The sequence below is a fragment of the Carlito syrichta genome, unplaced genomic scaffold (genome assembly GCF_000164805.1).
Source record: "Carlito syrichta isolate Samal-C Ts95f unplaced genomic scaffold, Tarsius_syrichta-2.0.1 Scaffold315518, whole genome shotgun sequence".
Lineage (NCBI taxonomy): Eukaryota > Metazoa > Chordata > Mammalia > Primates > Tarsiidae > Carlito > Carlito syrichta.
This window is the reverse complement of record NW_007259614.1, coordinates 24,076-49,676: the sequence shown is the minus strand read 5'-3', so window position 1 is coordinate 49,676 and position 25,601 is coordinate 24,076. Positions and strand designations below refer to the sequence as shown.

Below are 25,601 nucleotides of genomic sequence, written 5' to 3'. Positions count from 1 at the left end.
CTCCTTAGCCCACGACCTCATACCACATGCCCTGCTTGTGCTTTCCCTGCAGGCAGTGAATAAGGTTTATGTGACTTAAGGTTTTACATGCATGGCTTCCCACTGAATCAGGTGTTGTGAGAACACTTGGTGTTTTCTTTGTAGAATGTGCTGTTCTAGTCAGCAGTTCTAGGTGACTCCATTTGGCTGCTATGTGTTATCCCATGGTCTAAATAAACCATGGTTTATACACCTGTTACCTGTCTGAGGGCATTGGGTCATTTCCATGTCTCCATGATGCAGAGCAGAGCAAGAGAGTTTCTCTCTAGGTCGGTACTAGACAGTGGGGTTGCCTGGTGCTAGGATATGTGCCCCTGCAGAGGTTTTCCAGGCTGTGGTGCTAATTGCCATGCCTTTCACCCCACCAGCACTTGTATCTGACCCACCATATCTTGTCAATTTAGTGGATGCACCTGTCCAATTTTCAGAGCAGCTTTGTCTCCTGAAGCTCCTGGTCACTCTGGTTTCTTGGAGTCCTGGGATCAACCCAAAATATCAGACCTTTACAGCAATCCTTCCAACCTTCCCTGAGCAATGTCAGATGGGATTGCTGACTGGCTCTTGATGTGGAGTGAAGGGAAGTCTGGGTGTTTAGTTGGAAAACTCAGTCCCTGGCTTGCTTCACTCAGTTTCCTGCTAGAAGTCCCTTCCCACATATAACTTGGAGTCAGACATCCCCAGGTTTGAATCCACCACTTGCAGAGTCCCCCAGGCAGTCACTTCACGGCTGAAGGCTGTCACATTGTCTTCAGAAAGGGGAAGTGTATGAAGACGAGACAGTCAGTGGAATTCGTGGTTTGCAGTTGGCCCTCCCTCCACCTGAGTGGCCATCTTTACTGTTATTGGAAAAGGATGATTGCTGATTGCTTGAATGATCAGGTCAAGAATTTAGAAGCTGGCCTCTATGACTGAGCCTTGCCCAGGCAGTGAGATGATCTTCCCTGAGGCACTGATGGACTTTGGGTCAAGGCCAGTGGTAGCCCAGCCCCAGGACCAGTGGGGGCTGGCCTCAAAGGAGCTGCCTGCACCACCAGGCTCTGAATCTCAGGTATGCTCATTAATGCATCATTCACCTCTGTGTGCTGACCTTGGTTCAGGCTGGAACTTGGAGGCGAGAGAGACAGTTCCAGGCCCTGTCCTACAGGCGCTCCCACAGAAGGGTAGCTGGACAGGCCCACAACAGCTTCCAGGCGGATGAGTGCTAAGGAGGAAGAAGACAGGTCTGACGGAGAGGGCAACTTCATGAGGCCTGCAGGAAACACAGAGCTCCTCTGAGGAAGTGGCATCCAGGAAACCTAACCTATGATTCAGAATTCATCAGGGTAGCAGGTAGAGCATTCTGGGAGGGATCTGTGCAGAGGCCTGGCGAGGACTTTGTTCACAACCATGGACGGGAGAATCCTCTGGAGACAGGCCTAAGCATGTGTCTCTGTAAAGCCCCTTCCTGGGTGACCTCAAGCAAGGCCCTCACCTCCCTGAATCTCGCTTTCTTGCTCTCTAGAATGGGGTTATGACCCCCACCTCTTGGGGTTGTGTTCAGGAATAAAACCTGAGCCATCCATGTCCTTCTCTGTGAGCCTCTCTGGGCTGCTGGAGGAGAGGGATCTGAGACCTCAAGTCAGAAATGCTGCCTTCAAATTCCTGGGCTCCCGGAAGAGGGATGTCAGCCAGCCCACAGACGCAGGGCCTCAGGCTGTGGGGCAGATGCTGCAGGGAAAGGTAGCCCTGCCCCTCGTCTCCAGAGCAGCCTTCCCATCCATCTGGGCAAACGTCGCCCCCGCAGGAGATATGTGGCTTGACTCTGTGCAGGTGCGCCTGTGTCTGTGTGTGTGCATTGTTGTGTGTGGTGTGTTCTGATGGGGGGAGGTGAGTGAGAGGCCAGCTTCCTGACAGGGTAGTTGTAAAACATTCATAAAACTTTTATTGGACTTGCCACCCTTCCAGATAAATATTTTTCGATTTTATGGGCTTGTTTTAGGGCCCTGAGCTTAATCATCGCTTTGTAGCTGCCTTAAAAAAAATTAAATATTATTTTGGCAAAAGAAGCCCCTTCCCCCCATCCCTGCCAAAAGCAGCCTGCATTTCGAGCTCATAAATTCCTGCCACTCTCAACTCTTGCCCTTTCTCCCTCCATCATCTCAGAGCCGTACTAGGATGAACCTGGAAAAAGAAAAAAGGAGAGAAAGAAGAAAAAAATAACCCCTACTCTTCTCCCTCCTACTTCCTCCATTCACCCACCCTCAGCCTTGTCGGCTCGTTTGTCCACAAAAGGAAGCAGGCAAAGGGTCTGCAGTTAACCTGCTGCATCCCTGAGAGGGCAGGCCGCCTTGGCTAGAGAGGGCAAGGTTTGCATAGCGACCCCAGCCTTCTTCTTGCCCTCTGGAGGTCCTGAGCCCTCAGATCTTGTCTTTCAAACCCTTCTGACACCCTATCCCAGAGTCCCCCCACCCAGCACCATTACTCTTTGTTGTGCTTCCTTCATGGCACTTAGCACTATAGGGAACTTTCTCATTTGCTTATTTATTGATTGTAAGTCTGTCCCCCTTGCAGACAGAAGTCTACCATGGTGTGCCCCAACCGTGGCACACCATCAATATGGTAATGTGGTAAAGAACCACTAGTAAACAATTAAAATCGTTAACATTGTTTAGACCTTCCTTTATGCCAGCCGCTGTTCTAAGCACTTCACATTATATTAATTCACTTAGGCCTTAAAACAACCCTGTGAAGTAGGTACTCTTTCTGTTCCCATTTTTTAGATGAGGAGACTGGGACACAAAGACATCACTTATCTTGTATGGAGCTAGGCAGTTGACTCAAGCTCAAGCCAGGGTTTGGGTTCTGGCAGTCTGGGTACAGAGCCTGGGCTCTTAGCTATTTATTATTCTTGGTTTCCTGGAAGAGGAGGAGAAGGAGAGCAAGACAGTGTCCGGCAGGTATCACCCAGTACTTTGTGGGCACCCATCCCCTTCTTGGCCTTGTCGAGGCCCTGAGCCAAAAGTGCTGGGGGCACAGGACTAGAGCAGGGGGACTCAGACGCAGGTGACAGAGATGAGGGCAGCCAGTCTCAGGTAAAAGAAGCAGTACATGGGTGGAGACAGAGAGTAACTGGTGTGCCCAGGGCACAGAGCAGGTCCACTCCAGCCCACTGTGGCACTGGGAACATGAGCCTAGGTCTTCCAGCTTCTCAAGACAAACTGGAAATTCAGAACTGTGTGTCCTGACTTTGAAGGTGAGTGAGTAGTTCAAATATTGCAGAAGTGGCATGGAGGCTGAATTCCACTCCCAAGCTGAGGAGTGGAATTTCCACCTTTTGGCCTCCAGTGAAAGTGGTAAGCTCCAGGAAGCCCAGGCATAGAGAGAAGCTGCTGCCTGGCCTAGCTTGGGAGGAGACCTTCTGGAGAAGGTGGTACCGAGTTCCATCTTGGAGGAAGATGGGGGAGATGGCCTAGGAAAGTGTGTTCCAGGCAGAAAGGTCTGTGGCTCTACTCAAGAGAAAGCATTGCTGCTGTCCGAGTGACTGGCTGTGGGGGTGCTGGACATGGTATTATATACCTGAACACTAGAAGAGATCCCTGCAGGAGCCTGAGGGAGCCTCCAGATGATCTGTGGGCTACGTGTGAGGGAGCAGGTTCAGGGGTGATTGTGAGGTCCATGTGCAAGGAGAATGGGGCAGCCCAGGATTGGAGAAGGCACGGAGAGAGAGATGATGAGCAGACCAGACCAGAGTGGGCATGGGGATGAAACTCAGGACCCAGCCTGTGCAGGAGACGTGGTTGACTCATGCAGGCCTCACAAGAGCCCTTGGGCGGGTGCCTGTGTTCCCCTGTGCATGCATATGTACAATAGGGATGCCCGTTGCTGGGGAGGAAGTAAAGAATGCAGAACCTGAGGCAGCTGTCACCCCCCACCCCCATGAATGCAACTGAGGGAGGAGAGGGGACGAGCCTAAGGCCAAGAGCTCATTGAGGGCCAGCATCAAGAGATCAGAGCTTTAACTTCTTCACTTAGCTGCCATTTCCTGAGCATCTGCTGGACCAGGGATTTCATCACTGGCTTCTCCTTACTGGCGAGGGAGGTAGTGGGAGCTAACCCTATTTCACAGAGGAAACAACTGAGGGCCAGAGTTGTGTGGGCTGGCCACAGGCTACCTGCGCAGTAGCAGCAGTGGAGCGGCAGGGTCCAGGCCTCCCAGCCACCCCATGCTGCCACTCTCCTCCCTGGCAGCCCTCGCTGAGTTTTGTTTGAATGTGGAGAAGAGCAATGCAGGCAGTTCATTCCAGTCTCGTGATGTCTCCAGGCCCACAGACTCAGAAACCAAAGAAATGGGACCTGGCTGTTGGGCTCCCTGGCCCAGGGCAAGAGGTGGCAGAAGCACAGCTCAGCTGTGGTACCTGGCCCAGTGCAGCTCCCTCTGCCCCCCAGAGAAATGCCCTGGGTCACCCCAAGATGTGGCGGGCAGGCAGGATTTCTCTAGGCTATTCCAGTGGCTACTGTGGCTCATACTGAGGACAAGACACAACTCTGTAGGTTATAGAGAGGCCACGGGCCAGGCAGGCAGCATAAGAGGGTGGTCCGGCTGTGGGCCTGCAGCAAGAAACAGGGAGTGTGTACATGGGAACCCCGTGCTCTACCAAAGGAACCAGCTGTACATCCTGAAGTCCACCTGCCACCCTGGGAGTGTTGACAACTGATCCACAATTTTTAAAGCACAACACGAGGCCAAACCAAACACACCTCAGGGCCAGCTTTGACCCCCTAGGCGGCATATTATGATTCTCCTGCATGGCCCAGCTGCCTGGGCAGGAGCTTGGCACTTGCAGACACAGGCTAGAGTTTTCAGAGCATGCTCCCACACAGTGCTCAGTGAATCCTGTTATGCGTCCATCCCCACGAGAACAATCATGATCACTAACGCTTCCTGTGTGCCCAGTACATGCTGACTGCTGGACATGCACTGCCTCGCTGACTTCTGAGTTCCTTTCCTCCGAAGTCATGCGTGGAGAGCATGAGAGCCTCGTCCAAACTCACAGTCAGGCCTGTGAGGCTGGCCTCTTGCCCAGGAGCTCTTGGCTCCCTGGCCTCAGACTGGACAGAGGAATAACAGGTAAGGAAGCTGAGGCCTGGGGCAGCACTGAAAGATAAGTCAGCCCTAGAACAGGCCTGAGGGGACCTGACTAAGGAAGGAAAAGCCCAGGGTACAATGCAGGCAGCAGTTCCCCAGTGGGCTACTCAGGTCCACCCTGGGGCCATTCAAGATAAGTCTAGATGTTAAACAGACCTGCAGAAAATGGCATTGTCACATGTTTCTTTTAATGGGTACTCTATTTGTGACAAAGGATACTGGGCTTCCGCTTATGGTGGCATATAATGTTTTCTAATTGAGTTAACGAGTTAATTGAAAGAAATCTGAATAAATAATAGAGGTGGCAGCAATGGGTATGACAAAACAGTCTTGCTAAGAAGGATTTAGGAAGTTCTGGAAGGCATCTGAGGGGTTTTTTAGGGTTTTTAATAATGTTTTGTTTTAAAGACGTGTGGTACAATTCAGGATTAGGTATACATGTGGACATCGTACAGGTAAAGTGTGAGCTTCCCTTTGGTCCCTATTTTGCCTGGTTTGAGATTAGGTACCCTTACTGATGTCGTGTGTGTCCCCTGACCTCCACCCCAACAGTATCCCACTACTGCCGATCCCTTTCTCATAATATTATGGTAAATGTTCAGGGTCCACTTATGAGTGAGAGCATGTGGTACTCTGTTCTTTGTTTCTGAGATAGATCACTGAGTATTATAGACTCTAAATCCATTCAAATTGCTGTGAAGCCCATATGTTTGTCCTTCTTTGTGGCTGTGTAATATTCCATCATATGTATGTACCACTTTTTTTTTTTATCCAGTCCAGTTTCGATGGGCAGCACAGTTGGTTCCATGTTTTTGCTATCGTGAATAGTGCTACAACATCTGAGAGTTTTGATGGATGAGGCAGAGCTCAGGTGGGCCTTCCAAAGATGGACAGAATTTACCCTGAGAGAGAAAGAATGACATGGGAGCCAGGGCCATTCCCTGGCAGCTTGCAGGCCACCTGTGCCCTGCAAATTTGCTTAAGTCAGGACTTTTCATATACAAATTCAGATTTCCAGCTTATCTTAAAGCAGAATGCTCTGCCCATGATGAGTGTGTCCCCTCTAGTTACCCATGGCCCCCAGCCCCATGAGCAGCTACCTCTGGGACTTGGTGTCAGCTGAGACAGGAGGCAGGGGACGCAGTGGCAGGTGGCCCCACTGAGCCACGTAGATGCAGGCAGAGTTCACTGGGTGCTCAGCCTACATGGGCCTGTCTCCGTGAAATTTCACAGGACCCAGGTGAGGGGACAGCAACTTGCCCAGTGGCCCATGGGCAGCTCCCTCAGAGCTGCAGCTCCAGGTCCTCTTCTGCTGGGCCTGGCCATGGGGGCCACGGGGGAGTGTGGGGGCTGCAGGTACTGGGGTGTTTGGCTCAGGAGCTGGCTCCTTTGAGGAAAGAGGTAGCTGTCTGTCCCTTCAGGTCAGACCCCACAGCCCAGTGCATGCTTGAGTTTTCCTTCAATAAAAATATCCACATGTACTGACAGTTCTCAAGGTTTGGGCTTGTTTTTCTTTTTTAAAAGTGACTGAAATGAAGGTGCTGTGTGGTGACACTTTGGCACATCTTCCCAGCCAAGAAGCAAATGCCAGCCTGGCCTTTGAGATGGCCTCTGGCTCTCCTCAGCTTAGCTCAGGACAGGAGGAGGCTGTGGAGTAGAGCAAAGAAGGGACCTGAGTTGCTTCTGCTCAGTGTCAGACCACAGTCAAGGCCAGGTGGCCACTGTGCCTTCAGCGCCACTGCCCGGTCGCCTCCAGCGGGACTGGGGAAGGCAAGTGCCTGCGTGGGGTGCCGAGCAAGCATCACAAGGCCTGCCTGAGGTCATACAGTCACGAGGAGACAGCACAGCTCACCCACTTGTCCATGGACTTCTCTGGCAGCTCCTGCCTAGTATACCCGCCACCCCCAGTGTGGAATGCGTCCTGGAAGAGACAGTCTCAGCTGGCCTTTTCCAGATGGGAGGTCAGGGAGGCACTGGGGTGACTGTCTAGGCGTAAGGATTGCCATGAGCAGAGACCTGGAAGCTCAAGTAAGCTGCATGGGGCCAGGCAGCTGGGGGCACAGCAGATGAGTCGGGTCTGGGAGGTAGGAAGCGCTTGTGCACACGGCTCACCTGGCCTGTTTTCCAGCTGCCCCCACAACCACACATAAGTGATTCAGGTGGACACTCCAACATGGTAGAACCAGGCTCACTTGAGGGCATAAACAGTGCCCGGGCCACTATCAAGGGCAGAATTCCTTCTTGTTTTCCCTTTCTACTCCCAACTCCTAGGATCTCTTGGAGCACCCCTCCCTGCACCCCCTCCCAGACCTTATTGGGGCCTGGGTACTTCCAGCCTGTGCCCTGCTTGACTTCCAGTCAGCTTGGCCCAGCCCAGAGCCAGCCACCGAGCAGAGGGACAGCATCCAGGTGGCTTCCTGTGGCCAACCCCATCTGCCAGTACTTAGGCCTGGTCCTCTCTCTGGGGATCCACCCAACAACAGTCTGCCCACTCACCCAAGGGATGCTCACTGCACTCCTTTGGTGGGGGTGGAATGCCTCACAGTGGACTTTGGTGACAAAACCAGAGAGGGTTTTGAATGATAAGCACACTTTCCCTTCTTTCCACAGCTCTCTTCTCTCGCTTTGTAGAAGGCATTTTTTTACTCGCTCATTCAGGGTCCACTGAAGCCGACATTGTCCCTACTCCCCCCGTGGCTTCTCATGGCCACCCTTACCGGGCTGCTCCCTCTCCCTCTCCCACCATGTCACCAGAAGCCCCAACTCCTCTCACCTTAGGGCCTTTTCACACACTGTGCCCTCTGCCAACAACACGGTCCCCTTGTCTCTTCCCATGGCTTCCTCATGTATCTCTTTCAGGTTTCAGCTTTAAATGTCACTCAAAGACTTTTCCTGACCTCCTTGCCTCAAGGGATAGCTCACCTCTCTTTCTCCCAGCATCTTGCCCTTTCTTTCCTAGTCCTTGAGAGGCACTTGAGCAAATGGTTTAGCCCATGGATTCTCAAGTCACCCCACCACCCAGCTCTGTGTTCTTGGGCACATGCCTTCACCTCTCTAGGCCTTAGCATCCTGTCTCTAAGTTGGGAGAAATGCTAGACCTTCCTTGTAAGATTGGTATGGCTCTGTGAATTAATATGCAAGCACTCAGAAGAGAACATGTACGTGGTAAAGCCCCAGTACATGTTTAGTTTTGGATATCATTGGTTGGTTGTTCGCCCAATGATTTCTGGGTTTACCCCATTAAGTCCATTGAAAGTAGAGTCCAATCCTTACTCTACCCCAGCGATATGCTTAGAAAACATCTGTTGAGTAAATGCATGTGCCAAACTGTGCTTGGACCCTGGGGCTGAGATGGGCCACTCACACTCCCACCCTTCCAGAAGCTCCCAGCCCGGGGAGGAAGCCCCAGGCTGAGAAGGACCATCGACCTCTCCAGAAGGTATCCAGAAGAGCAGACAGCCAGGCCTAGGTGGAGAAGCTGGGGGTGTGGCATAGGCCCCAGAAAGAGCCTGACCAAAGTTAGGATTGGCCCAGCAGGATGCCAGGCCCAGGATCCCAGAAATGATCTGGGGAGAGGGAGGCGGGAAGGCTGGCTCTGGCCTGGTATGTGCAAAGGATCAGGAGGAAGAAGGCCAGTGGGCAGCTGCTACAGAGTACCAGTGAGGACTGCCAACCCCCAGAGTATCCTGCCCAGAGCCCACACAGCCCACACTTCCACTAGACCAGTTCAGAGCCATGACTTGAGGAAGAAAGACTCTCTGGGCTCTGTGCTCTTTCCTTTGCTCCTACTCACAACTTCTTTTTTTTTTTTTTTGTATCCAATTTGGTCCCCCTCCTTGGAGAGAGCCACAGAACCAGTCCCAGCTTCTGTCCCAGGCCTCCAGCACAGTTGTTTGTGCCCCCACCTGCACTCCCTTGACTCCAGTGTCTCCTGACTTCATTCAGCTAGCCACCCACATGCCAATGCACCCTCTCTGGTGCTTCCCCTGATGCCCCTCCTCAGGCCCCCTCAATATTTCTGGGGTCTGTCTCTGCCTGTGAGCCTTCCCAGGGCAGGGAAGGGTTGCCTGTCACAGACCCTCAGCAGCCAGCAGAGGCTGCTTGGCTGATGCTGACATACTGTCATCTCCCTTTAGGTGGGCTTCCGAGGGCTCCAGCTGCCTGTGATCTGCCAAACATGTCTCTCTGTGTCTGCCCAGGCCAGCCACATCCCTGCCCTAGCACCTACCACAGGCTCACTGCTCTCCAGCAAGGTACCAGGCTAGCCCAGGCCTCCCTGGGTTTAGTGGACCCACTGCAGTGAAAGGCCCCATCTCCCCAGTGTGGTCTCACTGTGACCGTCGGTCCCTCTACTTACCCCACCCACCTCCTCCTGGTTGACCATGTGTTTTACATGGTGCAGGCTATGGCATCAAGTAGAGAGAACCCAGGCCTGCCATCTCTAGGCTCCAGCCCTCTCGGTGGGTATTCTTTGAAACTCGTCTAGAAGCTGTGACATGGAATAGGAACATCTATTTTCTCGCCTGACGAGAGGTGGAAGGTCCCCCAAGTTGCTGGTCTGTCGTTGGCTCTTCAGGGCTTCTCCAGTCCACCTGACACTCCTCTTTATTTCTGGGTTAGGAACCCAAGAGACAGCCTGGACTGCTCCCCATGCCTCGTTGTGTGCTGGCTTAGATGAGCCATCAGCTGTCCCAGGGCCGGGGGAACCAGAAGAAGCAACTGGCTTGGCTGCCACTTAAACCGCAGAGTCATGAGGAAGGCCTCCCAGGCAAAGAAGACAGCAGGGGCCCAGGGCTGGGGTAGCCTGCTGTGTCTTATGTGCTGAGACTGTGGCATGGGAGGCTGGAAGGAGTCTAGCCATGGGGAGGACCTGGGTCTTAGAGGGATCATTTGGTGGAGGGGCCTGAGCTGACTCCCAATAAAAGATATGGGTTGGCCGGCCGGCCTCAGTGGCTCAGCCTGTAATCCCAGCACTTTGGGAGGCCACGGCAAGTGGATTGCCTGAGCCCACTGGTTCGAGACCAGCCTGGGCAACTTGACGAGACCTCATCTCCACAATAACTAAAAAATTAGCCAGGCGTGGTAGCGCGCGCCTGTAGTCCCGGCTACCTTGAAGGCTGAGGCGGAAGGATCGCCGGAGCCCAGGAGGTCGACGCTGGGGTGGCTGTGAGAGTGCCACTGCACTCCAGCCTGGGCAATGGAATGAGACGCCAACTCAAAAAAAAAAAAAGATCTGGATTGGTCGCTTTGGGCCTGAATGTGGGACCTGTGTGATCACTTCCCCCCACTCATCCTTTCTTCAGCAAACGTGTACCCTCAAGAGGAAGTGGCATTTGCCCAGGAAAGCTGGGTCTGAGCTGGGGCATGGGGCTGAGGAGTGCATGCAGGGAGGCACTGTTGTGCCAGCAACATCCTGTCTCAGGCACCTGGGGATCTGTAGGATCTTTTGCTACTTTACCACTGCATTTTGGCAGTCAGAGGGGGTGAGATTTGACCCCCAGAAAAAGGGATGAAGCAGATGTGAATCACTTTTGCCAAATGAAAACACCTAACCCAAATGTTAGTTGATCTGGGCTTCAGTGTCTGAAAAGGGGAGGGCCTCGTTTGCTGTTGTCCAGAGATGCAGTGTGTTGGTGCAGTGGGCTCTGCATACTGGCCTGGAAGCCCAGCTGCACCACACAGGAAGCAGCGACCATGCCATGGTCAGCACCTAGGGACTGTGACAGCCCCCACCCCCCACCTAGCAGCCAGAGGGGCCCCTCCAACAGGAGCCAGACCCCGCTACAGATGCTCCAGGAGCCAAGATGTTCTGCACCCTGCTGATGCATGCATGCACAGACACCCTCACACATACCTGCAATCACCTCGGCCCCATCTCCTACTGACACCACACACCCACCCCAGCGCATCCTTCCATGCACCACCTGCAGCTCCTTCTTTTTAGTGTCCCCATCCCCACCCCCAAGCCTCTGTGCAGTAGTCATCTTACCCTCGGGGCCTTTGCTGACCGCTGTCTAAGAGCAAAACTCCCTCCTGACACTCACCTCTCTGAAGCGCCCAGCACCATCTGACATACGACACATGGAATCGTTGGCATCTCCTGTCACCCCACCAGAGCAGCAGCCCTAGGTCTGTGTGCATTTCCCTCACCACAGTAACTCCAGCACTTGGTGAGGTACCTGCATTAAGGAGGTACTTACCAGCATTTTTATTAAACGAGTGCAGACTGCACGGCCTTGAGAAAGCCACTGTACTTTTCCAAGGCACAGTTTCTTCATTTCTAAAGCAGTGACCATTGCTGTGCTCGTTACTTCCAAAAGGTCAGAAATGAAATCCTCCCCGACCCTGAGCTGTAAAGATGTCATTAGAACAACAAACTTCCCCCCTGTCTCTCAAGAGGCAAAAGAGCCCCACACCTTCTGGGTTGGGTGACCTTCACAGATGACTCCCAAAGGTGTTTCCAAGGTGCTGGGCTCTGGCTGGTGATGGAGTGGGGAACCCCATCTGGGGAGGGTAGGGAGGACATGACCACAATTGTTGCAGTTTCCTGAAAGGCCTGCTCAGGGTGTCATGGGCACCCAGGCATGGGAGGAGTTAATGAATGGAGCAAACATTATTTGAAAACCCACTGAGTTCTCTGTCCCCCAATGGGTTCTTCTCTCACAGCACATTTTGATTGATTGATTGAGTCAGAGTTTCACTGTACAGCCCAGGCTGAAGTGCAGTGGCACACTCACGGCCACTGCAGCCTCAACCTGCTGGACTCAGGCAATCTTTCCGACTCAGCCTTCCAAGCAGCTGGAACCACAGGCTCATGCCACCACATCCAGCTGGTTTTTTGATTTATTGTAGAGACGAGGTCTCGCCAAGTTACCCAGGCTGGTCTTGAACCCCTGGTCTCAGGCAGTCTTCTTGCCTTCACCTCCCAGAGTGCTAGGATTACAGGTGTGAGCTACTGTGTCCATTGCAGCACATTTTAAAGGTTTGTTCCTGGCACTCATTCCTATCAAGTGCGCTCCCATCATGTGCATATTTCTCCACACATGTGTCAAGAGTCTGGCACACGCTAGACGTGGACTCCACCAGCACAGTGGCCCCCTCTGACCTGCTCACAGCAGTTCTTAGTGCCTGGAGTGGTCAGGTACTCAGAGCTTGTGGATGGGTAGACAGACAAGGAGCACATATAGGAGGGAGGCACCCAGCACCATGGGAGCTCTGCAGAGGACAGTGGGCAGGGCCAGTCCAGAGTGCATCCAGATGGGAGGTTGCTTGACAAAGACAGGGGCCCGATCTTTGGAGGCAGCATGGTAGCCCTTTGCCGCCTCCTAATTCAGTTTTCAAGGATGACATGGCTAGAGCTATACACTCTGGGGTGAGGACTCTTGGCCCATGCATTCTTTGAGACTGGGGGACAGCATCTCCAAAACCTGCTAAAGGGGAGGCAAGGGGGCCAGGGACCAGTACATGGTAACTTGTGGGCACCTGCTCTGTGTGTGGCCCTGCACTGGGCACTGGAGACCCACTTGGTCACATGGGCTTTGGGCAAAAAGGCATGAGGGCTGAGGTGGACACATGGCAAGGGGATATAAGTGTACAGCAGGAGTGCAGCCAGCCTTGGAAGGCATGCAGGCATTAGTGGAGTGTGGGTGCATGCATTCCAGTACAGGCCTGTGTGTATGAACATGGCTGTGAGCACAGACGCAGGACACCAGGCTCCAGCCCCGGCCTGCAGCCTCTGCAGGTCAGAGAGGGACAGGCTGCTGGAGTCTGCAGCTTTCAAGTCAGGATCCTAGGTAGGAACCTGCTGTGCTGTACCACCCTTGCCCTTATCAGGAGAGGATGGCCAGCGCTGCACCTGCCAGTGGCCTTCTCTACCCTGGGAGCAGGGCTGATATGGTAATCAGGATGCCACATATGGGCTCTGGAAAATGACTGATCCTGGGCCTTTGTTCACCTTCATTATTCTGGATGGGTTTTATTTTTCCCCCAAGTCATAAAAATCACATTTTTAATATGTGGAATTTTTTTTAAGAAAAGTAATATGAAGAAGACTTTTATTGTCCATAAGCTCTACCTTTTAAACCAGTTATCTTAGTTTCTGCTCTAGGTATTTTAATTGAAGATTAACTGCTGTTAAAGAGTGTGCATATTTAGGGAGTAAGTGTTTGGAGTATTGAAATTCACTGGGAACTGTGGCCCTCCCCCTCCCCCTCCCCCACCCTCCAGTGTGGGGGGTCTCAAGGAGCTATCTGAGGAGAAGGAGTCTATCCTTGCCTCTAGTCACAGCCTTTACTTCCAGTGCAAGGGGCGGGCCGGGGCTGAGTCTTGGCCCCCTGGGGGAGCAGAGGACAGCCCTGGAGGGCACATGGCTATGTCCTCAGAAAGGCTTCCCGGCCCAGCCTTGGCAACCTTTTCAGAGCAGGCTCTTTGCCTTGGTCGGCCACTGGCTTTGGGCACAGAGGAGGGAAAGTAAGCCCCACTAGCTAAGCACCACGGTGTGCTGGGGTTCTGAATATATGTTCATCTTCATGGACCCGTGCAGGTGCGTGGGGCCCATCCTGGGCATCCCTGCACCTTTGCATCCCTAGAGCATCTGTCCCCAGGCAGGCCCTGTTCCCGCTTGTGGGACACTCTTCCCCAGCATCCTCACAGCATCAGGAGGTCAGACACATTTTAATCCTGTTACAGGTGGGAGGTTTCAGTGCATGCACAGACCACACAGCTGGTGGGAAGGAGGAGGAGCCGGAGTGGGGAGCGGGTCAGCCCCCAGGCCCTCCCAGGGGCTCAGTGGGGCGCCTCCAAGCTGCAGCTCACTCCCTGCTGGACTCACTGCTTCAGTGAGACCACACTGTCCACACTCCAGCCTGCCCAGGGAAAACGTCACCTTTCTCATCACATTTTTTTCTGACCCTGGTTTTCTTCCCCTTCCTTCTTCTGAACCCCAGTGTCACACTGTCTGTCTCTGACTCCCTGCCTCCCTTCTCTTTTCACTGCTGTCAGTGGTTGTGTGTGTCCAAGTCTCACTCTCCCTCAAGAGACGGGAAAAAGAAGGGAAAACTGACTCTATAGCTTGTCGGACCTGGATTCAAGTTCTGATTCTGGCGCTCATTATTCAAGCGACCTTGGGCCTGTCCTTCTTCCTTGCTGGGCCCCAGCTTCCTCCTTACAGAGTGGGATTCCTGCCAGCTCTCCCTCCTGGGAGGTCATGGCCATTCAATGAGATGGTATCTCTCCAGCACGTTGCATATCAGCGCCCAGGCTGGTCAGTGGAAGGGAGTGGGGCCTGTGGAGCTTGGTCAGCCTTGAGCTGATGAGATACAATAACCTGGCACCCTCTGGGTTTGAGGACAATCTGTCATGGCCATCATGGGAACAGCAGTGGCCTCCCTTTCCTGAGTGCTTCCTGGAGGCAGCAGGCCACACACGTCTTACTCCCGTCGTCCCACATGCTGACTAAAGAAGAAACCAAAGCTCAGAAGGGGGAAGTAAGCCCTCTGTGTCACAAAGCCTAGCGTCCAGACCCCAGCCATGGGCCAGAGCTCTGGCTCCAACAGTACCCCTGTCACCCCACCTGCACTGCCAGCAAGGTCCCAGGCCTAGTTACCCAAGGTGAACTAAACAGCCACAGTGTTAAAGGAGCTGAGCAGACCTGCCAAAGGGATGGCCTCTGCCCTCCAAGGGGTCCCTTGCTCCTGAGGTGTGTGTATGTTTCTGCAAGTGTGTGTTTGTGTGTGCACATGTGTGTTTGCATATCATGGGCTAGGCCTGGCTTACCAGCAGTGCAGGCTTCGAGGTAGCAGTCAGTAGTGCTGAGAGGTCTGTGTGATCTTGGGCTAGTCCACTGGTATCCCTGGGGCTCAGTTTTCAATTCTGAGTAATGGAGTAAAAGACATATCCTCTCCCCGTACCTCCCCCCATGAGTTGAGGCACTGACAGCATTTTTCTGATCTTGGCTGGGCCAAAGCCCTGTGACAGGGCCTGGGGACATGTTATCAATGGGACCTGGCCCTTGCCCTCGTAGGGTCCGAGTCTGTGAAGGAGAGCAAGCTCCTTGGGCACAGCACTCATCAGAGAGTGCAGGAGCTCGGGACTGGCTCCTGAGGGTAGGTGGCCTGGTGGGCGCAGGGCTGTGGAACTGTGAAGCAGAACTTGGGCTCGGGCCTGCCATCCATTCCAGTGTGACCTTGGACAAGTCGCTGAATGTCTCTGTGTGTTTCCTGGTGTCTGAATGACGCTCACCCCCAGGAGTGGTTGTGAGATTGGAGAGCTCTGCTATCCATTAAGCACACTGAAGAGTGCCTGGTGCATAGTAGAGGTGCAGTGGACGGCAGCTAGGATTGCTGTGGGTTCTTTGCATGCTTGTTAAGAACCAGCTGATGCCCGTTTTGGGTCATTTGGACCAGGCCTGAGTTATATAAGATGGTCTTCCTCCGTCAGACCCCCCCCCCCCCTGCTATTTGGGCTGATTTCTGTGTCTGTCTGCACAGCAGCAAGGCCCAGCAGCACCAAAGTCTAGAGTCCTGGTTGTCCAGAAGTCCCTCCACTGGGACCCAGAGCACAGAGACACCCTGGGCCTCATCCCTGGAAGTCTCTGGAGACTAGGGCCCCACATGGCCCAGCCCCACTGCCCTGGGCCTGGGCAATGATAGATAGGAAGAAACATCAGCCTGCTCAGGTGGTCCCCAGGTGACCCCACACCCTTGCCTCTTGCCACCGCCCCTCCGCCCACAGAGGATGACTGCAGCCCCTGCTGCTCCTCACCCGTGGCACTGCCATCCATGCTGTTGTGTTCCCCGCAGCCAGACTCCCGGACCTGTGGCAGAGTGGATGGCTTCATAATCCACAGTCCTAAACACAAGTAGGTGCTCCCTGGCCTGAGCTTCTGGGCTGCACAGCAGGAGCAGTGGTCCTCGGTGAGGGCAGGTGGGAGCTAGAGAGGTCTCGACTGCCCTGAGCATGTGCCCCAGGAGTCCTCACAGCTGCTTCACCAAGTGGGGGATCCCATTCCAGACAGGAGGTGAGACTCAGCATCAGCGAGGGACGGTCGGAAGCTGACCTCCAATGGCAGTCAGCAGTCCAGAGCCCAGCCAGCCCTGCCCAGCTGCCTTTTGGAGGTCTGAGAACTTAGATCTGCAAACTTTCCTCCACAGAGCCCACCCTTCCCACTATAATTGAGCCTTAGACTAAGTCGTTTCCTGCCTATTTCAGAATGATTTTGTTTTTTGCCTAAAAAAAAAAGAAAGAAACAAAAAATAAAAAGCCCTTCCACATAATGCACTGGTTTTTCCTCCCCACACATCCCAGTCTCTAAAGCTTTGACTGCATTATAATTTCAATTTACATAGTATGGGAAAGATTTCTGCAAAGAGTCCTTTTTTGTTTTTGAAGAATTCATCATTGCTGCTAAGAAGCTTAATATAAATTAAAGGAGGAATTAGGCAACATTAAGACATCAAAATGGGGGTGCGGGGCGCCCGTTGCCTTCGTTTCCGCCCAATCAAAGGGGCGCACAAGCCCGTCGAGTGCGCTCGAGAGCCTCAGAAAGAGCGCAGCTCCAGCGGAAGGGCCTGCTCGCGCCGCCTCCATAATTCCTTTTGTTGCAGGGACAGCGGAGTACAGGTCTGATAAAAACTTAATCACCTTATCTTTTTAAAGCAAATTGCATCTTTGTTTACATACGGGATCCATAGCAGGGAAGGGAAGGAGGAAAAACCAGGGAGCCGCCACCCCCAGCCAGCAACATTAAGGCTTCAGCTCCCAAGGAAAATACAGAAGAACCTTGCCTGACAGGAGGTGGCTGGAGGAGGAGTTGCTCCTCACAGAGGAGTTCCTGGGGGCTCAGCAGGAAGGGAGACAGCCAGGTCTGGGCTGTCCCTTCCCAACTCCAGCCCCCGAGACTGGACACAACCGGTGCCGCTCTCTGAGGAAATATACTCACATTGACTGCCGCCTGCCTACCTGGCTGTTCCTAGCCCTGCTAGGCCTGCCCTTCTGGGCCTCTCTGTCCCCAGCCAGGTGTGCATCATAGCTAAGCCTCCTTGTCTCTGCCTGTCTTCTAGGGCCCAGGCTGCCCTGCCACACCAGCAGGCAGAGGTGGAGTCATGCGCAAGTTGGTGCACCTCCTCACACCCAGCTGGTCACCTGCAAGATGAGGTGTTGACAGAAGCCTCCATACATTTCCGACACAACTGCCAGGCCCTGTGTTAGGGCCACATCTGCCCTTGCCAGTGCCACCACCCTCCCGCACTCCCGCCCCCGTCCTCAGGCCTGGCCTGGGGGCCAGGTCCGGCCTAACCAGGCCGGCCTCCAGCTGACTCTCAGCAACAGGCTGCTGTGTGTGTCAGCCAGACTCAGAGCTCTCGTGGGCGCACTGTGCTGCCCACACACCTCTGACCACCTGTGGCCTACACACTGGGACTGGGGTGGAATGTGACACCGGAGCCACCAGTCACAGCACACTGCCCTGCTCAGCCCCGGCTGCCCCACAGTCCCTGGCTAAGGGCGTGGCCTCCGTTAGGCCCCTCCTGCTTCTGTGCCCCAACATCCAGTCTACACCTGAGCCTGGTTGGATTCAAGGCCATCTACCTTGGCCACCCCACATGCTATGCCCTCCCTGGGGGCCAGGCATGAGCTTCTGAGTGCCCGTCCGTCAGTCGCCACCAGGATACTGTCTCCAAAGAGAGCCCCCTACCCTCTCTCCACTTCCCTTCCAGCCGCTGCAAAGCTGCCCGTTACAGCAGGGGGCTTGCTGGAGTGGCTAGAGTAGCCTGAGCCCCAAGAGGCCACTGTGGGGGCCAGTGACCCCAAGCTGCTTGTAAGGGTTTTGTTCCCACTGGGGTATACAAGCCACCCACCAGTGTGGAGGCCCCTCTTCCAGTCTGGCCCCCAACATGAAAGTGACACCAGCAATTGGAGGCAATTTGCCGGCCTTTGATGACCATGTCAGGGCGGCACCGCGCCCAGGGCTTGGGAAACAGTTGTGCCTCCTGCATTCTTCCCTGAATGGCCCAAGCCGGGACCCGGGCAGCCTGCATTGTGCCTTTGTGTGGAGCTGGTGCTCGGTGAGAAAGGGCCAGCCTGGTCCTGGGAGAGTGTCCCCAAGGGAAGCCATGGAGCAATGTCATACCCAGGGTCATGGCCACTTGTATCCACTACATCCTGGAGTCTAGGCTCGTCAGGGGGTGAACAGGGCCATGGGCTCTGAGAATCCTGAGACTGGGGGCAAAGAAGGCCCTATTGAATAATGGTACACACACGTAGCTCACATACCCACGTACCTGCCCTGCCAGGTTCCACACACAGGGGAGGGGGCCGGGCCAGCCTTGTGTCCAGACCTGGACTTCTCCCTTGAGCTACTCAAGTACAGACAGGTGTTTTCTGTCCCTGAGGCTGGGGCTCCGTTGGGCATTTCCTTCCCTCCCCTGTCCCGCACACCTGGATGTGAGTTCTTGTGAGGTACGTCCATACTCGTTTCCTTTGTTTTCATGCAACAGACCTCCCTGAGCCTTGGTGTGCCCAACACCGGAGAGGTGGTGCCCCCTCACTGGCTACTGGAGGAGGCAGACACATAAAGCAAAAGATACCAAAATGGTGCTGGGAGAGGACACCTGAAGAGGAGGCGGTGGTGAAGTCAGAGTGTGACAGAGGGAACCAGATGCTTGGAGGCCCCGCTTGCTTCTCGTGACTGAAGCACGGTGTGTGATGGGGCAGAGAGCAGGCAGGGGTGAGACTGAGAAGGAGGCCGGTAAGAGAACAGACTCTCCTGTTGGTGGAGCCAGGTCCCGGTATCCAACACAGCCCTCGAGCAATCCCTCCAACAGTCGGGCAGAAGGGGTAGGAAGGAGGCAGTGAGGACAGACAGCTGGAGGAGAACGGATTCCCGAGCCCACACCTCTCAGGCACTGCTGCTGTTGCAAGTAGCAGCAGCATTGGGAACCTCAAATTTCTGGCAGCTAGGGAGGAGCGTTAGTATCACCTGCCCTGCTGTACCATTTGGCCCTGTCCTTCCTGGGGCAGAGTCAGAGCACAGCGGAGAGGCACCATTGGTCTAGAGATGCTAGCGAGCTTCCTGGCCCGCCCTCCCCGCTCACATCCTGAGTGCCATGCATTCAGCAGGTTCCAGCCAGACTGCACTGAGTAGGCACTGTGCCTTCTCCAGACTTGGAACTGGGTGCTGGAGGTCACAGTTGGGGGGCCTATGTAGATACCTTCTTTGGCCCAGGGTCACGGGGGAAGCCTTGGGAAGTACAGACAAGTAGATGGACAAAGAAACAGAACTGGTAACCCACTCCCAACCTGGCAGTCTCATGGACAGCCTTCCAGTCTTTTCTTTCTGTATCCCAGGGCTGCAATAGGACTCTTCTGAAAAATTTGATTACATTTTTTTGAATCAACATTATAACACAAGTCTGTCTCTGTGCAACTTGAACTCTTCTCAGGTATCATCTTTAGTCCCAAAGAACATTTTGCTGCAGCAAATAGACACGGGATTTGTCTTAACCGGCCACCTTTGGTCTCAGAGCCCCTTTGAAACTCACAGACCCAGCAGTGCACTTGTGGTTAAGCACACATTCTTTGGAGTCAGATGGCCTAGTAATTCCAGCCCTGCCTCTGATAGCCATGTGACCTTGGGCCAGCTACTCACGCCTCTGTGCTTCAGTGTCTTCAACACTGTGCTGTGAGGATGAAGTACCTCTAGGCTGTGGTGACATCTTTGTGCAGAAATCCTTGACAGTATCTCAGGCCGCTTGTTTGGACCAAATTCCTGCAGTGCATTTCTTCATTCACACTGTGACTTGTGACCCTGTGTCCCTCCCAGGCTCTTACCCACAGCTGCTCATTGCCCCCTTGGCCCCCTGGGGCATGCAAGCCAACACTGACTCACGCAGAGAGCATTCTCTGAGCCCCCACTGTGAGCTAGAGATTGTTCTAGGTGTTGTGCTTACAGGACTGGGTTGTGCTTCTAGGTCTAGGTGCTCACAGCAATGAATAAACAGACAAAATACAGACAAAATCCCTGCCGGGGTGGAACTTGTCATTTAACAGAGGCAAACAGATATCAAACAAGGAGATTATAGAGTACATGAGAAAGCGATAAGAGCTGTAGGAAAGAATAGTGGCGTCAGAGGGCCCTGGGGAACGTGGGGGATCGCTGTTCTAAATGAGGTGGTCACAAGGGCGTCACCAAGAAGTGACATTTGGACAGTGCCTCACAGGAAGTAAACGGGGAACCACTGGAACTCCAGGACTGACTCTTCCTGGCAGGAAAATAGACACCGACAGAGGCCCCAAGGTGGGAGTGGGCCAGGCTGCGGGAGTACAGCCAGGGAGCTGGTGTATGGGGCCGGGCCAGGCAGAGGGCGGCCAGTGGCCTCAGCGGCCTTCAGCAAAGGGACACAGGTGGGGCAGGGCTGCAGCTCCCTGACCAGCAGGGGTCCCAGGGTGCTTCAGACGAAAGTCCCAGCAGAATGGAACAGTAGAGTGGTGCTCTCCTGCATGCCCCTGGCCCCCAGACCTGTGGGAATTGAATGCCGGCAGGTGGGCAGTCAGCACTCAGCTCGCTGCCTGGTCGCCACCTCCCCACCCACTCTGGTCCCGAGTCGAGGCACAGCTCCTGCAGAACCTGGCACACGGGGTGCCATATGGACATGATAAGCCATGGTCTACCTGGCGCCTGGGCCCTTGCACCCCACCACACATGGCACACACCTTCATCTGCCCCTCAGCCTCATGCTCCTGCCTACCCACCTTGGAACTTGGCACTTAAATTCCCTCTGCCTGCAGATCTGTGCCAGGGATCTCCATGACCAGGCCCTATTATCTGGCCTTAGGTTCAGCATTCTTCCTCTGAGAAGCCTGCCCTTGGCACCCGCTGAAACAGCCCCTTCCCGCCCAGTGACGGTGATGCTGTTTCCTTGGTCACCCTTATGCTATCTGGATGATCTTGCTGATGTGTTTACTGTCTGCCCCTGTTTACACGAGTAACCTTCATGGGAGCCAGGCCCTGGCCTGCGTGCTCGCCGCCATTTATCTCCCGATCCTGGCGTGTTCCCTGAATGTCTTCAAGTGAATGAGCCAGGGGCAGAGAGAAGCTCTGGGTGTGACCCAGGGCGTGTATCACTGAGCCTGGCTGGCGTGGTGGCAGCTTCCCTTGGCATGCTCTTCACTTCCCTTCGTTTGCCACTTGGCTAAGCGGAAAAAGAAAAAAGGCCACTGAGGAAACAAAGCACTCCTGGTGACATTCGCCACAAATCCCAGCAGCCCAGTAGACTGGTCTCCTGTTGGTCAGGTTTTCTGGGCCTTGCTTCCCGACGGCCTCATCGAGGAGCAGAGGTCAACAAGCCTGACCATCTCAGAAGAGCAGTTAAGTGGCCACGTCTTGGCCAGGGCCAGATAGACTTTCCGGCTCTGCCTGCTCCAGGCAGCGCAAGGTATGCATTGTGTGTAACAAGAGCCTGCACAGGCGAGATGGACCGCCGATTGGGCCACGCCTGTCTCCCCAGTCCGGCGCAGACGCCGGGGAGCCCCCCGCCTCCTGAGCCATCAGACCTCCTGGCACCAAAGGGCGACGGGCTGCCGATGCCATTTGTCAGAGTCTGGTGCCAGCCACCTTCTCTGTTTGCAGAAAAAAGGCCAGGCTCTGATTCAGGGATTCAGATACTTGCAGGCCTGGCACTTGCTCAAGGGGGCTGGCCAAGGCCCTCCCACACCACACCCTGTTCCCATCCCAAAAGGGAGGCAGATCAGCACCACTTGGCCTCTGTGTAGGGCACGCTGCCCACAGTGGGGGTCCTTCCCTGATACAGGGCCCCATGCCTACAGTGTCACATATTCCTCTGGCAGGTATACAGGGGCCAGCCTGGCTCCTGGTGCCCCGTTAATGTCAGCTACATGTCTCCAGTCTTCCCAGGGGATCTAGGTTTTAGATGACCAGCAATCTCACTTCCGTCTGCCTGGGGGAGACCAAGTCCTTTGTGCAATGGGGCAGGCTGTCCCTGGCTGACGCTACAGATGGTCCTTCATCCAACGTCCATGTCACCTTTTTCAACATCCAGAGCTGCAGGGCTGGTGCAAGACGCTCTCCCAGCCTGTTTTCCCCTTCAGAACCATTGTCAGAAGTCCAGGTAAAGGTGGATCCCACCAGGCTCGGTGGCTCAGCCTGTAATCCCAGCACTTTGGGAGGCCGAGGTGAGTGGATTCGAGACCCACCTGGGGAACTTGGCGAGACCTCATCTCTACAATAAATCAAAAATCAGCCGGGCATGGAAGCGCGCGCCTGTAGTTCCAGCTACTTGGAAGGCTGAGGCGGAAGGATCGCCAGAGCCCAGCAGGTTGAGGCTGCGGTGGCCGCTCCCGGCCACTGCACTCCAGTCTGGGTAACAAAGTGAGACTCCAACTCAAAAAAAAAAAAAAAAAAAAGGTGGATCCCCCCACCCAGAGTGATGGGCAGGGCAGAATCACACACTGCCATTGGGTAAGGGCCTGGAGTTCAGATCCTGGCTTTTCCCAACTCATGGTGGTACTTCCAGCAAGTCACTGCCCTTCTTAGGGGCTTCATTTTCTCATCTGTAAGATGAAGGGTGGCCAGCAAAAGCCAGAAATACTCTGCACAGCCCTGCTTCCAGTGCACCTTATCTGGCTGAGACAAAAGGCCAGGGTGTCCCTGCACTGAAGCTTGATCCTGAGCATCATGGCTGGCTTGTCTTCTTGTGGAGAAAGCTAGCCCCCAGGCCAGACTGGGGAAAGGGAGGAAAGTCGCAGGTACCAGCAGACATCATGATGTGTCCGGGTTGGGGGGCTCTGCCCGTGCCTATACCCAACTTCCCACTACTCTGGACTTATAGGCCCAGTGGCCCGTGCAGCCTTTTGTGCACATGAGGGATGGGTTCCCTCTCTTGGCAGTGCAGAGGCCCACCAGGACCCCTCGCTTGACAAGCAGAGTGTAGGCTGGCCTCCACCGTGCCTGCCCATCACTGGGATATGTTGCTGCATGCCCAGCTGCCCGCAGTCACAGTCCTAGGAGCTGCTGCCCACTGGCTCGTCCTGTCCTGTGTCATTCTCCTGGTGTCCCCTTGGCTCACCTGTGCCCCAGCCCCGTAAGCTTGCTCCCACCGGGACCCTCTGGCAAGGCCATGGGGCCCACCCAGTGAGCGTTTCTTCCCAGGGTGCTCTGCCAGGGGTGGAATTGCTTGGAGCCCGTTACTGGTCTTGCCCTGGCCAGTGTCCCACACAGAGGCTGACCATGCTGTCACCAGCAGATTCCTCATGAAGTCAAGCCCCATAGCACAGAAAGACAAATACTGATGATCTCACTTATATGTGGAATCTTTAAAAAATTGAGCTCGTGCGCCTATAGTTCCGGCTACTTGGAAGGCTGAGGCGGAAGAATGGCCGGAGCCCGGCAGGTTGACGCTGGGGTGGCCGTGAGTGTGCCACTGCACTCCAGCTTGGGTGACGGAGTGAGACTCCAACTCAAAAAAAAAAAAACTGAACTCATAGAAGCAGAGAGTAGAATGGTGGTTACCTGGAGTGGGGAATGGAAGATGTTGGTCAAAGGCACAGAGTTTAGACAGGAGGAGTAAGCTCAGGCGAGCCACTGTATGGCATGGTGGCTCTAATTAATAATAATGTATAATATTCTTGAAAGCTGCTAAGAGAATAGATTTTAGGTGTTCGCATCACAAAAATAAGCATATGACGTGAAGAATATGAGAATTAGCTTGATTTAATCATTCCATAATGTGTGTGTGTATGTGTGTGTGTACACACATATTTACATCGTGCTTTACACTATAAATATGTATATACAGTTTGACATTTGTCAACTAAAACATAAAAAAGAGAAGCACCAGAGAAAGGGATATTGCGGCAGGTGTTTAAGGATGGAGGAGGGAGGGGTGTTCTTGGCAGAGGGAACAGCATGTGAGAGGCTCGCATGTGTGATGGGGAGCCCGGGAAAGGCCTGTGCTCAGCAAGGCAGCAGGAATGGCACAGGCAGTGGATGGTGAGGAGGGAGGAGTCGGGGTGGGTGTGAAACCGGGTGTCGGCAGGAAACAGACTTCCCTCAGACGCTCGGCTGGAGAGAGCTGAACAGAGGGTCTTCGGCAGGCGTGGGCTGGTGAAAGGAGCCTGTGGAAGTGCAGGAAAGCACTGGGGACACCTCCCCCAGCGAGTCGACCAGGAGCGCTGACCAAAGGAGCTGCTCTCTCCTGCCTCTGATCAGCTGGGCTCCCGTTGCCGAGACCGACCGGAAGCCCAAGAGTCGGTCTCAGGGGCCTGCAGGCAGGTGGAGGGCAGATCTCCAGGGGCAGTTAGAGAACACCTAGCGTGGGAGCCTAAACCCCCCGTTTCAGGCATGGGACTCCACGCGTGTGCGGGTAAGCAACACCCCTCTCGGCGTGGGGGTGGGGAGAGGGCGGCCAGGAAAAGGAGAGGTGGAGAGACGACGGCGATGAGAGGATGGCCCGGGCCTCCGGAAGGGAGGTGGGAGGGGGCCGGTCTCCAAGGATTGGTGAGCAGACCGAGAGCCTGTGGGCCCTTGGGATGCAGCGAAGTGACAGGCTCTCTTCTGTGCCTTGCAGGTGGCCTTAGCCCTGAGTCCAAGAAGGTCCTGACACCCGCCCTCAAGAAGCGGGGCCGGGCCGGCCGCGGGGAGGCAGCCAAGCAGGAGGAGGGCGCCGAGCGGCCCGAGCCCGCACAGCACGTGGCACTCAGCCTGTCTTTCAAGCGCTACGTCTTCGACACCCACAAGCGCATGGTCCAGTCTCCCTGAGTGCCCCCGTGACCTCTCCCCGGGCCTCCTCGCCCAGGCCCAGTCCTGGCCACCGTGCCAAGTGCCAGCCAGATGTGCCTCAGTCTCCCCCGTCTCTCCCCGCATCCCCGAACAGGGGGGCCCCATCCCTGGAGAAGCTGGGGGCTAAGGGGGCCTGTTGCTTCAGCCCTGTACTCTGCCACTGGGGGCAGCCCCCAGGCCCAACTAGGACAGGGCCTTGGCCAGAGGGCTGTCTCCCAGGCTGCCCTACTGTTGGCCACCAAGTGGATGGACACTTGGCAGCTGCAAATAAACGTCCCACAGCCCCAGCCCTCTCTGCTGGTGTCTCTCTTGGTTTCACTGGGGCCCCAGCCCTCCCCGGGTCTGTTCTGAAGGGAACGTCAGCGGAATCCTGAGGGCTCCTGCTGAGGTGGGGCTAGGGGAGGGAAGCTCAGTCCATGGGCTGTGGAAGTCTACAGGTCAACGAGGCTGTCCTGGGCCTGGATGGAGGATGGGGATTCTCTGGGCAGCTGGGTCCAGAGAAGGCACCTGTGGGCCTGAGCCTGGTTCCCACGGGGATGTTGGGAGCAGAAGGGCTCCGGGCAAGGCATCGGGCAGAGCAGACTGGAGGGCTTGCTCTCCCCCGACACCAGGCCTCCCTAGGCTCCTGCCCTCGAGGTTGGGAGC

At 54.9% G+C, this 25,601-nt stretch overlaps 1 protein-coding gene across 1 annotated transcript in view; it reads left to right on the top strand.

The window, feature by feature from the left end:
* Window positions 1-25,237, top strand: part of EEFSEC (eukaryotic elongation factor, selenocysteine-tRNA specific) — a 281,659-nt gene extending 256,422 nt beyond the window's left edge. The window contains exon 7 of the mRNA XM_008072921.1: window positions 24,745-25,237. Within this exon, the coding sequence (XP_008071112.1) occupies window positions 24,745-24,935 (191 nt within the window). The 3' untranslated portion in view covers window positions 24,936-25,237. The remainder of the gene's footprint in view (window positions 1-24,744) is intronic.
* The last annotated feature ends 364 nt before the right edge of the window (window positions 25,238-25,601 follow it).